A 17139-nucleotide genomic window follows, 5' to 3' on the forward strand; every position below is an offset into this window, starting at 1 on the left:
TGTCAAATTCATCCTCTAACTATTGAGAAGTATCATTCAAGTCCCTCTTGTTCATAATGAATATGATTCTGATTCCAAATGAATCGAACTGAATCATAAATCATTGGATTTCTTGATAATGGAACCAATGATTTTTATTTTATTTATTTATTTATTTTTTGGCTTGCTTTTGGTTCCATTACTTAAATTTTCAAAGATAAATCCGTCCGTTAATAACACTTGTCTAAATTAAAAAATAAATAAATAAATAAATATCAAACATTCTATCATTAAATAAAATATTGTGTGATAAAATTTATTCACAAAAGTCCAAACTAACAAACAAAATATATTCATAATTTAAATATACAAACATCAAGTTCCATCATTATATAAATATTGTCCAATAACAATGACTCACTAACGTAGACGAAAGAGTCACTGACAAAAGTTGAATTATTTTTATATATAATTCACTGATTTGTAAAATAAATACATATATGAAAAAAAATTAATAAAAATTAAATTTAGTTCTTGGTTCTGTTCAGAACTAAAATCAAAATCATTAAAAATACGTATATTTTTGTAGAATCGAACCAATTTCTCAATTTGGTTTGATCCTGGTTTGATCTGATCATTTTGTCCACTCCTAATCAAATTCATCATGTAACTAGGGGAAGTTTATTCTTCATCCCCATCTATCTTTAAATTCAAGTTCATCTTATTATTCAAATGCGGCAATTTGATCCTTCAACTATTCATAAATATCAAAATCATTCTCCAACTACTAAAACTATCAATGACGTCCCAATTAATTCATAAATGTTAACTAATCCTCTAACTACTTGGAAGTATCATTAACATTCCCCATCTATTCATAACTGTCAAACTCATCCTCAAACTACTATGAAATATCATCAACGTCCCCGTTAGTTCATAAATTTCAAACTCACCCCCAACTAATTTGAGGTATAATTATTGTCCTTCATCTTTATAAATGTGAATTTCCTCCTCAAACTTTTTAGATGAGACAATTCGATCCTTGATCTATTTATATATATCCTCGGTTTATTCATAAATGTCAAATTCATCCTCCAACTATTGCAAAAAATAACCATCATCCCCCATCTATTCATAGATGTCAAACTCATCCTCCAATTACATGGAAGATCATAAATGTCGCCATTTGTTGTTAAATTTTAAATTCATCCTCCAACTATTCTAATGTAACATTAGCATTCCCATCTATTCGTAAATGTAAATTTCATCCTTCAACTACTAAAAAGCATCAATTTGATCTTCCAATTATTTAGATGTGAGAATTTGATCATGAAACTATTAATAATTGTCAAATTCATCTTTGATTGTTCTGAAGTATCATTGGCATCCCGCATCTATTCTATTTATAAATGCCAAATTCTCCAGTTACTAAAGACCATCAATTTGCTCGAAAACGACAATTTGAATGCATTAATCATATCCTCCATCTACTCATTACTATCAAATTCATCCTCTAACTATTTTGAAGTTTCATTAGCATCCGATCTATTAATAAATGTCAATTTCATCTTCCAAAAGAGAATCAATTTGCTCCTCCAGTTATTAAGATGCAACAATTTGATCCTCTAACCATTTAAATGCATCAATAATATTCCCATCTATTCATACATGTCAAATTTCTCCTCAACTACTGAAAAAGCATCAATTTCCTCCTCCGCTTATTCAAATGCGACAATTGGATCCTCCAACTATTCAAATGCACATATTATGTCCTACATCTATTCAAAAATGTCAAATTCACCCTCCAATTATTGTAAAACATACTTTTCGCCTCCAATTATGATAATGCTTCACATCGTCCATATCTATTCGTAGATGTCAATTTTAGCATCTCAAGTACTTTCATATGTTAATTTAGTCATCTAACTAATAAAAAGCTTTGATATTGTGCATTAATCTCGTCCCATTTCATTTATCTAATGTCAATTTTGTCCACCAACTAGTATGAAGCATCAATTTCTTTCTCCAAATGTTCATATACATTGACTTGATTTATTAACTAATAATAAGAGTTGAATTCTTCCCCCTCAGATGTATCAATTATACCCTAGTCTATTTTGTAGCATCAATCACATACTCATCTATTCATAAAATGTCATGTCATCCTCCAACTATTACTAATCGTCAATCTTATCATCCAAATATTACGATGCATAATTTGGTCACCCATCTATTCAAAAATGTCAATTTCGTCTCCAACTACTTAGATGTGTTTTTTGGTCTACAACTATTCAGTTGTAGCAACGAAAATATCAATTTCATCTACAACTATTTAGATGTGTTATTTGGTCCGCAACTATTCAGTTGTAGAATTAAGTCTCCCACTTTTTATTAAGTACAAAAATTTCCTTCAAATAATCAAATACATTAATTTGGTCCCTTAACTACTCATATGCATCAGTCTCATCCCCAATCTATTCATAGATCCTCATTTCATCCTCCTACTATTAAGAAGCACAGTTTAACAACATTTTCTATTTAGATACGTCAATTTCATCCCCCAACTATTCATTAACATTTATTTCGTCTTCCTACTTTAGTTAATTTTCCCACTACTATTCAAAAGCATCAATTACGCCCTCCAACTATTTAGAGGCATTAATTTCACAATTCTACTATTTAAAATCATGAATTTCTTCAACCAATTATTCAAAAAAAGTCAATTTTGTCCAGCTATTTTGAAGCATCAATATCATCATCCAACTATTTGAATACGCCAATTCCATTCCCTAACTATTCAGATGCACCAATTTCGTCCCCCCATTTATTCTTAAAGGTTAATTTCATCACCAAAATATTCAAATATGTCAACTTAGTCCTCTAACTAATCAAAAGCATTAATTTCTTCCCCTAACTATTTTGAAAGCATCAATATCATCCTCAAACTATTCCTAAGCGTCACTTCCGTCATCCAAATAATCCGAAAGGGTGAATTTCGCTCTCCAACCATCAATATCATCCTCAAACTATTCCTAAGCGTCACTTCCGTCATCCAAATAATCCGAAAGGGTGAATTTCGCTCTCCAACCATTATCTACTTTTTATTTAAGTCAACTGTATAATCGATGCTGAGGCATTTGTTAAGACAAAAGTGTCACTAAATTTTCTTTCTTTCTTTCTTTCTTTTTTTTCTTTTTTCTTTTTTGGCGTAAAATTCGTACATTTAATCTCGTCCCAATCAATTTCATCAATATAAACTTAAGAAACGTGCGAATGTCAACTACCAACAATCAATCTAAGTTGCTATTATTTCATTGACTTAGATTGTCTGAAAAGCATCTTAAAAAATGTAGGTTGCGTTTGGTAATTTGTAAAACACAACCTCAATAAAACAAATTATTGCAACCAGTAAATTGTTGGTAGTTAATGTTTTAGGAACCGTTTGATAAGACTTATAAAAAAGTTGAAAACTGCTTCTAAAATTAAGAAATTGCCTTTTAAACTTATTTAGATAATTTTATAAAAAATATTTTGTTTAGCTAAATGAGCTTTTAGAGAAAGCTAACCTAAAATTTTTTCTACAAAAAGCATAAGCAAAAAAATAAAATAAAATAATCCACGCACATATTCCTCAAGGTTTTATAATTAATTATTAATTACCATGTTCTTGGTTGAATAAAAAAATGCTATTCATAATCAACAGCTACAATAGTTAACCCATGCTGCAACTTGTTATTTGAATCATTAATTTTATATAATTTTGTTACATCATATAACAAGTTAATACCGTAAAAAATAATTTGGCACGTAAGATGACTACTGCAACCGTTAGACAATAAATAATATTACTCAAAAAAATTACCTATAATTATTTTTGAGATTCAACATATTATAAATTCATTTTAAATAAATTGAATATGAACAAATGTTTCGACCAAAAATCTGTGTTCCTATTGATTTGGTGGATTATTAATTCCACAGTTGAGGTAAATGATAGAAAGAAAGTGAGTTGGTCCTTGTTTGATTTTGATTTATATAAAATTACTTTTCTTCATGCTCGTTTTCAACACATTCTTCAGCAATACAATTTTGCACATAGGCTCATAATTTTTTATTACTTTTTTTAACCACATAAAAAAAATTATCTTTCATAAAATAACTTTGCAATAAATCAAAATCAAACAATTGCTTAAAACGTTTTTGGAGATAAAAAAGTGAAGAAATTTTTCCTTGCAATTTAATAAAAAAAATTGAAAATTTTCATTTCCTAATTTTATTGTAATTTTAAAATTTGAGTTTCCTCAATACTTCTCACAGTGTATGTTTGGCTAAGATAAATGAATTTACTTGACTTTAGTTTTAAGAAAGGTAAGATATATGTGTTATATAATTTTGAATTTTTGAAAAATGTGTATTTAGCCCCTGTTTGGACCCCATTACGTTGAAAAATTAATGGGTGGAATAGTATTTTTTTGAAAAATGAGTGGTTGAAAGAAGATAAGGTTTTCGATTTATATGTAATATTATTTTATGGAAGATTATGTGGTTAAAATAAGAGAGAGAAAAATGAAAATTAATAAAGGCCAAACGGGGGCTTAAGAAGTAGGAAAATTTTATATGTTTACGTGCAAAATATTTATTGTGAAAATGTGTGATTAAAAGCGAGTTTGGAAGAAAATTAGTTTTTAGATAATGGGATCAAACTGGGGCTAAAAAATTTTCTTGATTAAATTTTAAAATAAATAAATTGCTTATTTGAAAATTAACTTAAGCTTAGCCAAACATCCATATTCACTTTACTTTTCTTTTATAGGCGAAAAATTTGTAGGTAAGTGAACAATATTTATTGTAAGAATGTGTGGTTAAAAACGAGATTAAAAAAAAATGAGATTTTAGATAATGGGATCAAATATGGGCTAAGATTTTTTCTTGATTAAATTTTAAAATAAATAAATTGCTTATTTTAAGATTAACTTAAGCTTATCCAAACGTGCATATTCACTTCTCTTTCTTTTATAGGGGAAAATTTGTAGGTTTAAGTGCATAATATTTATTGTAAGAATGTGTGGTTAAAAACGAAATTGAAAAAAAAAATGAGATTTTAGATAATGGGATCAAATATGGGCTAAGATTTTTTCTTGATTAAATTTTAAAATAAATAAATTGCTTATTTTAAGATTAACTTAAGCTTATCCAAACGTGCATATTCACTTTTCTTTTCTTTTATAGGCGAAACTTCTATATCTGATTCTCGAGCACGACTTTAAGGAATAATCTCAAGACTCCAACCGCGTTAAAAAATCCAAGAACCTCCGTCCTCAGTCCCTGCTGTCGGAAATCACACCTGATTCTTCGTCCAAGGCGTCCACGTTTTACACGCCTCCTTGAACCCCAACCACTCTGCTAAATTGTTTGCATATATGTATATATCAAACCCCACTCTTATTCCCATTCCCGATTCATTGACTCCATTAAAACTCTTCTGTGTTCACATTCCCGTTCAAACATCTTTTTTCACAAACAATTTCCCACTGTTATTTCATGGAAATTTCTTCTTTCCCATTGTTGAAGACTACTCGTTGTCAAACTTGTTTTCTTTAATTCATTTAGACCCCAATAGTGTTTCAATAACCAATACTACTAATAAGCGCCCAGGACGTGATAATTTTTGCAATGAACTGGGGAACGAGTCGTCATCCGTGCAGGATTTACCAAGCGAAATTTTGGGATTTGATTGTCAACTAGAAGTCCAGAAAGCAAAGCAGAACGTACAACCCGTACGTTATATACAACAAGATTCTATTTTGGAGTCGAGAATTAAGCAGAGTCACGAAATGGATGAGGGTGAAAATTACTGGAATTTTGATCAGAATCAAGATGCTTTCATGGGTTCGAGTTCTGGTCAATCATCTTTTGCTGAGAGGAGTCGCTCAGAGAGTCACGATGTGATGACAACTTCTGATGAGTCCACTGGTACGGCAGGTAGCAGTTCGCAGCGTAGATTGTGGGTGAAAAACCGGTCTAAAGCGTGGTGGGAGCAAGTTAACAGCCCGGATTTTCCAGAAGAGGACTTTAAGAAGGCTTTTAGGATGAGTAGAGCAACCTTTCATATGATTTGCGAGGAGCTCGAATCAGTTGTGACGAAAAAGGACACAATGCTGCGGTTGGCAATCCCGGTTCGCCAGCGTGTGGCTGCGTGTATATGGAGATTGGCCACTGGCGAGGCTCTTCGTGAAGTTTCGAAACGTTTTGGTCTTGGAATTTCTACCTGTCACAAGTTGGTTCTTGAGGTTTGTTCTGCAATAAGTAGCGTGCTAATGCCGAAGTTCTTGCAGTGGCCTGATGAGAATAGAATGGAGGAGATTAAAAGGGCGTTTGAATTTGTTTCGGGGATACCAAATGTGGGTGGTGCATTGTACACGACACATGTTCCGATCATTGCTCCTAAGGTTAACGTGGCAGCTTATTTTAACAAGAGGCATACAGAGAGGAATCAGAAGACTTCTTACTCGATTACAGTTCAAGGTGTAGTAGATCCTAGCGGAGTTTTCACTGACATTTCTATTGGTTGGCCTGGTTCATTGACTGATGATCAGGTTTTGGAGAAGTCTGCCCTTTTCCAGAGGGCCAATCAAGGATCTTTGAAGGATGTTTGGGTGGTTGGGAACTCGGGGTATCCATTAATGGATTGGGTTTTGGTTCCTTATACTTACCGGAATCTAACCTGGACACAGCATGCTTTGAATGAGAAAATCGATGAGGTTCAAAGGGTTGCCAAGGAATCTTTTATGCGATTGAAAGCAAGGTGGAGTTGCCTGCAGAAGAGGACAGATATGAAACTTGAAGATGTCCCGGTAGTTCTTGGGGCATGCTGTGTTTTGCATAACATATGTGAGATGAGAAATGAGGGCTTGAATGAAGATATGAGGTTTAATCTATTTGATGATGAAATTATCCCTGAGAACAATGTGAGGTCGATCAATGCTATGTACACGAGAGATCAAATTGCTCACAAGCTCTTGCACCATAATCTTGCAGGCAGAAATGTCCTGTGATGACAGAGTTCTGAACTTGTTGTAGTCTTTTAGTGATTCAATTCTTTCCTGGCTTGTTATACTCATGCGATAAAATAATTTGATCCAAGTAATTCTTTGACTTATAGTAGACAATCATTTGCCTTTTAATAAAATTCCCAGTTTCTCTTGTTCTATGAAATTGTGATTGTATATGGAAATTTTGTCTGGAACTTTTTGTATGATTCCATGTGAATGGGTTCAAAAGAAGTTGTGTTTATATGATTTCATCTAGTGATCATGATGATGGAGTTCTGAATTCTTCGTAGTGTGTTTTAGATATTCAATCGTTTCATGGTTCGTTGCAGTCCTGTAATGGAATAACTGTATTGAAGTGATTCTTGGTTTCTGTGTGGAAAATTCATTTGCCATTCTATTTCTTCTTAGACAAGATCATTGATAGCTGGAATTTTGATTGCTTAGCATGATGACTGAAATTTTGCATCATAAACTTTTATGTAAATTGTTGGTGCATTAGTTCAGAAGAGGTTCAGGACCTGTTAAACGATCGAGACAAGGAAGATGAGGCACGCTTTCAAGTGTAGATTGAAGGTAATTTCCAGTATAACCACATTAGACAAGTTTTAGCATTTTGATCTTGATGTGTGGTTTGAAGAAGATGAATGCTGTTTCTTTCGTTCTTTTCTCTTATACATTACTTGAATATACGGGTGACTATCGATCGGTAGGTTGAGTTTTCTACAAATACATTAGATAACGTAACGGTATCGACCACAATCAAAGGATTGACTAAACTTTGATTGACTCTTCAATTCTGTTTATTTCTCAAATGGAACAGGTAATGGCTAATCAAGAAAGAAATTTCTTGCTGAGGGCTATTTTGATTGACTAATCATATTAAACTCACTTGTCAATGGTCTTCTGGATTGCACTGATGCTGATGGAGTTAATGAGGTAATCTTCGACAGAGTTTTTCTTGATGCAAATATTCTCCTGGTGTTAGAGACATTCTATGTTCTCATGATTGAGACCGCTCTAAGAACCCGTTTGAAATTGCTTTTGGATCCATTTGGCTAATTTTATAAAAATTCTGTATTAGTTAAAAGAGCTTTTAAAGGAAGCTGATTCAATATAACTTCCTTTAGAAGTACTTTAGAAGTAGGAAACAGTTTTAAAAATTAGTTTTTCAAACAAAAATTAAACTAACTTCATCCAAAAGCTATTCTATGAAAAGCAAAAGTAAAAAAACAAAAGCTATGCCAAACATGCCCTAAGTAAGTTTAGAGGAAGGTGAAAAGTTGTGGAAATTGAGGGTACATTTATTTAGCAGGATATGGAGTTCAACAATTTCAAGTTGTTGTGATTGAATTTCTTAAAGATTTTTTATTCACAAGACTCTGTTGGTTGAATCATAATGTACAAGATTATGAAATCGTTAATATAATCTTGTCTCCATTCATTGGCTAGTTAAGACCATCAATTTGTAGGTTCATAGAGGCAGAGAATCGAGCAATAGCAGTTTCAGGAGGCCGTCCGGCTCTGCTCACTTTCACTCTAAAAATCGTCGTTACTTTTCGAAGTTTATTGCCTTTTGCTGCTCTGTGGTGATTGATAAGTAAAGAATGGCTACTATAATCAGCAATTTATTCTTGATTTATATTTGTTTTTGTTATTTTTTCCCTTCATTTGACATGTCTATGAGCGTAGAGATTGAAGATGTAGGCGTGATTATCGTAAATGTTAGAACTGGATTTGTGTGCAAAGTGCAAGTTTAGTTCATGGTTTTGATTGAATATGTGTATTATGATTATAGTAGGAATATATTTCTCATACAAATACTTAATGTGTCTTCGACTTAAGTATCGCATGTTAAACTATTTGATTTATAAATTTGAACTATTAGATAAGGTCACTTGGATCACGTGAAGGTTGGATTTAATTTCTCATCGAATCCTAACGGGTGACAGCAAGGCTTGTACTCAATACATTTTTTAGTTTTGACAGCATGTCGAACTACTTAATCTGTTATATACAGCCAAATGGATATCAGTCAAGTCCCTAATGAAAATTCAAATATGCAGTAAAATTGATTAAAAAATGATGAAATGTGTTATTAAAATTATTTTTTGATTTTAACTTAATTTTTTATCAAAATTTTAAGCCACAACAAACAGAGGACCAAACAAGGAAAGCTTAAGATGATTCTACTACAAACAAGCGTTGTATTGAACTAAAGAGACAAGTTTACATGCATCAAATGGTTTTTGTAATCTCCGTTATGATTCAATTTTCTTGTCTTTAGCTATTGAGCAGTGGTGGACCTCGCTATAAGCGAGGTAGGCGATCGTCTAAGGTTTCATTTCTTTGAGTGTCCCAATTTTTTTAATTATATATAGTTCATAAAAAAATATAAATAAAATAAAGTCTAAATGCAGTCAACCAAACCAACCCAATAAGAAAAACCTTTTGGTGAATTATTATATATAAAAAATTTGAACTTGGTATTGATGATTTAAGATGTCCGGATTATGATATTGATTTTAATAAGAAATAAAAGCATTCAAGTTTGCAGAAAAGACCATGTAGTTGTAATACTCTAAATCTTGCACTTTGTGATATCACAATTCCTGCGTAAAGGTTAAATCTTTTTCTTTTTTTGTGGAAATTTTACAGTGCATATGTATATTGTTTTAATCTTCTACAAAGTGGTGAAATTCTTTTCGAGATAAAGTGAAATGTGTGATACTCAAGACATCATCACAAACGCATTGGAAAAGGCAAATTGGAAGTGTTAAAATAATAAGATTTCAAGTGTTAAAAAATAAATCACTTTAGAACACTTGTGGATAGACTCTAAAGACATTTAGAGATTCTGACAGTTTATCTCCTAAGTTCTAACATTATGAATTTTGCGTTTTTGTTTGTCATGATTATTTTGTACAATATATTATCACCTGTAAATAGAGTAAGCAAAATATTACAAAATAATGATATGACTATTGATGTTGCTATTTGTTACTTGAGAGCACTTATTTCATTTTTTGAAACATATAAAAAAACTTAATTTGAATCAGACATGAAGAATACTACTAAAAAAATTGTTGTTCAAAAGAAAGTTGAACTCAGGCCATGTTTGATTGGCTACATTTTCCATTTTCCATCGAAATGTAGTGTTTGATTGCAATATTTTCTAGGGAATTTCATTTCCACCTTTTCCCCCACACGTGCAATTTCCTTGAAATGGTGGGAATTCGATTTTCTAGCTTCTTTTTTTTTTTTTCAGCAATGGGAATAAAATTTATCCCTTTAATTGACAGTTTTAAAACAAAACCAAATGAATACGAGAAGATCCAAAATTTCAATATTTTTCAGATGAAAAAGTATACCAATCAAACACATTTAATTGACAATTCTCAAGAAAACAAGTTCTAGACAATTCAATTTACTAGAATTAGTTTTCTTTTCACCCAAATTCCATCCTTGCAATTAAAAAGACCTTTACATTCTTTGAAAAATGTACTATTCATAGAAAGAAACCATGAGATAAGATTCAACTAAAAATTCTTTAAGAATTGATTATTTTTTATATGTAATCGATCAAGCTCTTTATTCAGTTAAATTAAGATTTGAACAATTTCAAAAATACAAAAATACTTTTGAATTTTTGTTTGATTTAAATAAAACTGAAGACTGCAGCGGATAATTCTTTGAAGTATTGGTGTGATAAGCTTGAAGAATATTTGAAGCACGACAGAAATTTTGATATTAAGGGCGACAGTTATTTTTTGAGTTGCAAATGGTGAGAAACTATATGTCAGAAAAGACAAAAAAAAAAAAAAAAAAAGGTGATAGAAGTGTTAGACTATATTAAAATGATAGAATACTATTTTCCAAATGTATAAATTGCTTATAGAATATTATTGATTATACTAGTTACAGTTGTATCTGTCAAAAGCAATTTCTCAAAGTTCAAGTTAATAAAACCTTACATTTGGTCAACAATGTCACAAGAAATGTCGAATGGATTAATTATGGTGTCTATTAAAAAAGAAGTTCTAAATTATATTGATAGCAATAGTTATAATTATAGATTTTCTATAAAAGAATTCTAGAAGAACATATTTAATTTAGGCATTTAAAAGTTTTATATCATTTTATTTAATAATATTTTATTTATTATTAATATATTTTTTAAATATTTGTAGGGTCTCATATTTGAAATTGACATAAAGCTCTTAAAATCTTACGACCTACCCTACTAATAAGCCTCTAAATTTATGTTCTTATCTAATTGCAACATCAAGAAGAGAGTCATCAAAGGAATGGTTCTCCATCTGAACCTACTTCACCATAATCCTAATTCCATATTTATCCCATTTCTGCTTGCTACTCGAAATTGGAAGCTGCAGCTTTTTGAATAAATTCTTCCAATCAATATGTTTTACACAAATACTTGAAATTTGATTTCTTGATCTCTATCTTCCATTTCTATAGCATTCCATTCATGTCAAGTCACGAATTGATTTCTCCAACACTTTTTCTGTGTTGGTGTTCTATGTGTTCGATTTAACTTTGTACAAATCTAGACTTGTTACAAAGGATCAGTGAGCATCAGACTAATTCACATGGTATTAGTAGTTTTGTTACATGGTTTTGGAGATTTTTGCAAATCTTGGTTTGGAACAGTGAGCATTAGGTTACGATCATAGTAACCAATTTTTAATTTTTTTTTTTTTTTATCACAATCACATATAAGTCACAAATAATACAAGGTCACATCACAAATACACAATTTTTGGATTACAAATTACATATTTAATCACGAATCACACATTTTAGTAGGTCACAGATTATTAATTAATCACAAATTACCCCATTAAGCGGTCACAAACACTCTTCAACTCATCCCACCTCACTCTACCACTATCGACATCACCTAAATTGCCATCGCCACTTCAAATCCACCACCACCACCTTCACTATCTCCACCTCAAATTCACCACCACGTCCAACCCACCGCCTTCTTCTTCTAACTTTCTACACGACTAGTGGCGGATCCAACACCTGACACGGGGGCACAATCGCACATGCTCGGTTCGTCAAAATTTACAAGCCTCGTCAGTGGCGACCGTGAAGAAATTTGAAGGCGAACACAAGGACTTCAATTGGAAAGATATCATTTGTGGATTGAGCATTTTTTAAATTGTGGACCTTTTCTTTTAGGCCTCTTGTTTTGAAAAATAAAAATAAAATTGGCCTAGTGGTTTGTATCAGAAAATAAATTCAATTTGCAAATTGGCAAACCCTATATCACTCCTCCATAGCCACGCTGAGCACTAAAAAACAATGCAAGAAGTAGTGGCAAGTTCAAGAAGATCTGTGTAATGTGGATGCCACCCTGAGTCATAGTTAATGCTGCTATTGAGTTGGGCAATGCATTGGTGGGTTGCTATTAGTCAATGTTTGATTGTTCTGATCTTGGTTTAACAACAGTTGACGATAATATTTTATTGTTCTGTTTTTTGATGCTAAAATAATGACTTTTGTGTTTTGCTTATGGAATTTTCGCAATTTTGACTTTGTGTCAAATGGTTTTAGCATTTCTATAAATGTTGTTGAATATTGTAGATGTTCATGGAATCCCTTGTAGGTTTTGTTTGGATTTTTTATTATGGCATGGTGAAATTTTGTTTTTTTAATGACTTGTTGGACTTTGTGGTGTCTAATCATTAATTTAAGTTTACCATTGAGAATAGGGCATAATCTTACCATCCCACGATTTTTTTCTTGTCAAGGTTATACTTGGATGGTGGGATTGACTTGATAATTATAGTGGATGTTGATGACATGTTGATAGGAAGATAAAGGTTGAACCTCAATCTTGAGGGCCCCCACCACTCTGCCCCTAGAGCTTTGTGAGGAAGATAAATCGAGGAATGTGTTCCAACTGGTCAAGGAATAAGAGCTGCATGTACACTACGCATACAAAGAGTCAAATTCCATATTTTAGGAATCGAACCCCCACACCGCGGCTGCCGGCAAGGCGTGAGATAACCTCACTCCTGTTCTTTATACTACTGGACTATGCCCCGGGGGCGTGTTGATGTTGATAGGAAGATAGACTTGATGTGTGGGGGAGGAAGTGTTGGGTTAATGGGGATAATTTCTCGTAGAGTCTATGATTGGGGCTACGATGTTCTTCAGTATATAAGATTCATTCGGGTTTAAAACACTGCTAGTCATGTAATGGATGTAGTTGACTTTGCTATTACTATCATCGACGATGAACGACCTCCCAAGTAGAACGACCTCCAATACTAGATTCGCCACTGTCCATCATCATCAACATTACATCATCCAAAAATGTCGCCTCTTTTCAAATTCACAATCCACCACAACTAATACGACCACCACCTTCACCTCATATCCACCACCACTTTTACCTGTAACACACCACTACCAACACCTCTTCCTTCCTTTTCTGATGAATCTGCAAAACTCATAGTTGGTGGGATCAAAGCTTAAGCCCCCGTTTGGCCCCCATTCTCATTCTTTTTCTCTCTCTGATTTTCAACCATATAATTTTCATAAAATAATATTACACGTAAATAAAAAAAAATTCATTCTTTTTCAACCATACATTTAAAAAAAACATTATTCCAACCATTAAAATTTGAAAAGAATGGGGGCTAAATATTTGGAGCTTATCCTAGAGAGAGACACGACCAAAGTAGACTCTTGGGAATGGAAGGTAGATCTCGGTTGATAGAACCGCCGCCATCACCACTTCCACCTCCAATCTACCACTACCAACACCTCCTCCCTCCGCCTATGGTAAATCTACAAAACTTATAGCTAGTGGGATTGGAGCCTGAATAAGTACAGCTCAACGTAGAGAGAGACATGGTCAAAGTAGACTCAATGGAATGGAAGGTGGAGCTCCACTGAGTAGGTGGAGACACATATGTTGGAGGTGCCTCAATGGTTAGTTTTCGAATACGAAATATCTACCCTAGTCATAATAGGTGTATTTGTCTAATTAGAAGGAGAGATCAACATTGAACTTTATCTTTATCAATTCTTCAATTGGTGAAAATGATCATTGAGTACTAGTTTTAACAGGAATTATTCCCTTGCCATCACCATTTTCCAATTGGTCAAAATGACCATTTCTAAATTTCTAGCATTAAATGTATGTTTGATTCGTAATTTTATTAAGAAATCAAATGGACAAGTCTTTAGATTTAAATAATTTATCAACTTTTGGTATAATTCGGATGCTTGAAAGCGCCAATTAAATATAATCACTCTTGTAAGAAATTGTTACGATTATTCAGTTCATTTTTCAAAACACGACCCTTGCAAATCTTAAGCGCAAAATACTTTTAAAAAAGCCATAAATTATCGCTTTACTAAATTAAAGTGAAGAAAAGAACAACATTCATAACTGAAAGGACGAGGACAAAATAATTATGAGAAAAATGGAACTGAAAAAAAGGAAGAGAGAGTTAATGCTATTTAATACCATTGATATTTAACAACAGTCTACATGACAACATTAGCAATATTAAATTAGAGGTTTAATTAAATACAAGGGATTATTACCCATTTAATAGGAAAAATATATAACTCAGGCCTTAACTATATCTCAATTCAATTTTATGAGAAAATGTTTAAAAATTCAAAATCCAAGTGATAATTAGCACTTGTTTGAGCCCCATTTTAATTAAATTTTGGTAAAAATTGTATTTTAGTATAGTAATTTTATTTTATTTTTTTCGGAGAAAAAGTATAAAAATACTGCATCACTTGAAGAATTGAATTTATAGTAATGTGGAAAAAAAAATATTTTTCTTCTCTCTTTAATTTCTTAGCTCTTTTGTACGTAATTTTGAAGAATTTGAAGAACTGAAACGAAATCCAATTCCATTTTCAAGGAGGAAACAACAAGAAAAAGTTGCATTGTCTACTCAAGAAATGTTACAAAAGCTTCACTTTCTATCAAAGATGATATTGAAGATTACACAATGAAAGCCAAAATTTTCAAAGAAAAAATGATATTTCTCTAGAGCTTTGCCATGAACCTAACCCAAAGAAAATTTCAGGTAAATCATCTCTAATACCTACTTCTAAATCTGACAAGTCGTTGAACATTCCAATTGCTCTTAGGAAAGGTGTTCGGTCATGTACTAAACATCCTATGTCCAGTTTTGTATTTTATGATAAACTATCACCTTTATTTCGTGCTTTCTCAATTCAATTTTCTACCATAAAAATTCCTAGAAACGTACAGGATGCTTAAATTGTTCTTGAATGAAGGAAAGCAATTCCGGAAGAAATGAGGGCTCTGGACAAGAATGAGACTTGGGATGTTGTGGATTTACCAGAAAGGAAGAAAATTGTGGGCTGTAAGTGGGTATTTACTGTCGAGTATAATACATATGGCACTTTAGAACGATATAAGGCAAGATTGGCAGCAAAGTGGCTTGACTACTCTGAGACCTTCGTACCAATTGTTAAACTTAATTCAATAGGAGTTTTACTTTCCATTGCCGTGAATTTAGATTGGCCACTTCAGTATCGGGATGTAAAAAATACATTTCTAAATGGTCAACTAGAAGAAGAAGTTGACATTGAGCCTCCTCTGGGATTTGACCAAAAATTTGGCACACAGGTGTCTAAGCTAAGAAAATTATTATATGGTCTCAAACAATCACCAAGTTCATGGTTTGAAAAATTCACTCAATCTATTAGGAGGCAAGGCTACACTCAAGGACAGACAGATCATGCATTATTTGTAAAGTTTTCAGAAGGGAAAGTTGCCCTCCAAATTGTGTATGTGGATGATATAATTCCCACCGGAGACCATTTAGTAGAAATGGAGAGACTTAAAAGGTGTCTAGCTGCTGAATTCGAGATCAAAGATCTTAGGGCATTAAAGTAATTTCTTGGCATGGAGGTTGCTCAGTGAAAACAAGGAATTGTTGTCTCCTAGAGGAAGTATATACTCGACCTCCTAAAAGAAATAGTAATGAGTTGTTGAAGACCCTCTGAAACACCAATAGAGCCAAATTTCAAGCCTAGAGACAGTAGAAAGAAAACTCCTATTGATACTGCACAATATCAAAGACTGGTTGGCAAACTTATTTATTTGTCCCATACAAGAACTGATTTAGCCTTCGTAGTAAGTCTGGTAAGTCAATTCATGCATTCTCCTTTTGAAAAACATTTTGAAGCAGTACACGAGTTCTTGAGGTACCTAAAAAGTACTCCAGGGAAAGAATTAGTCTTCAAGAAACATGAGCAGAGAGGAGTAGAAATGCATCAGCATCTACATATTAATAATCTTCTCAGTCTCTTATCATGCAAGATTGTGTTTAACCATTTAGAGAAACCGTAGATCGTAAATACATTGAAAAGTGCCTTGAGAGTTTCTCTATATGGAGTTGTAAGCATTTTTTCAGTGTGCACGGACATTGGACTGAGTATTTCAATTTTTAAATTTCAACTTTCTGTAGGAGATTACAGGAACCACATTCTCTTTGAAAATTGTGCTTCACCATCCATAAAGAAAATTAAAATCAACAATAAATAAGTTTGTCATCAAACGAGTAAGTCATACCCTTGTATAAATCTTATATGAGCCATTTTGTTTCCAGCACAACACTCTAGAAATTGTCATGAAGAAAAGCAAAGATATTCAGAAATTATGGCTTAGTAATTTTTTTCTTACTTTCTGTCCGTTTAAGACTACTAATAGAGCATTACCACATGATATAAGATTCCGTGTCTCTACTTTTTGGTTATCTTGTGTATCTGAATTGGATTTCATTCTCTTTGAATTTATATTTGGAGGCTGGAGCTTACCAACAGCAAGTGTTATCTGATTGTTCCTTTAAAATATGCCATCTAAAAAATCCTGAGTGGATAACTTTGTAATGATGCTACATTTTATTTAAACTTTTGCCAATCTTTGCCAATGCAGGCAGAAAATGGGGTGCAATGAGTTAGATTCTAGTCTAATATTTTATATGTTAATGTTTTTATTTATATTCTTTTCGTAATTAAAAAAAAAAAAAAAACTCGATTTTCCTGATAGTGCATGTATGTTGTAGGTGATTCTGGA

At 32.5% G+C, this 17139-nt stretch overlaps 1 protein-coding gene across 1 annotated transcript; it reads left to right on the forward strand.

Annotated features, from left to right (window-relative positions):
• Window positions 1-5288: 5288 nt before the first annotated feature.
• On the forward strand, window positions 5289-7272 carry LOC111366343 (protein ANTAGONIST OF LIKE HETEROCHROMATIN PROTEIN 1-like). Its single transcript, XM_022987092.1, has one exon. The coding sequence runs from the start codon at window positions 5400-5402 to the stop codon at window positions 7032-7034; it is 1635 nt and encodes a 544-aa protein (XP_022842860.1). The 5' UTR covers window positions 5289-5399; the 3' UTR covers window positions 7035-7272.
• Window positions 7273-17139: the final 9867 nt, after the last annotated feature.

The sequence above is a fragment of the Olea europaea genome, chromosome 17 (genome assembly GCF_002742605.1).
Source record: "Olea europaea var. sylvestris chromosome 17, O_europaea_v1, whole genome shotgun sequence".
NCBI lineage: Eukaryota > Viridiplantae > Streptophyta > Magnoliopsida > Lamiales > Oleaceae > Olea > Olea europaea.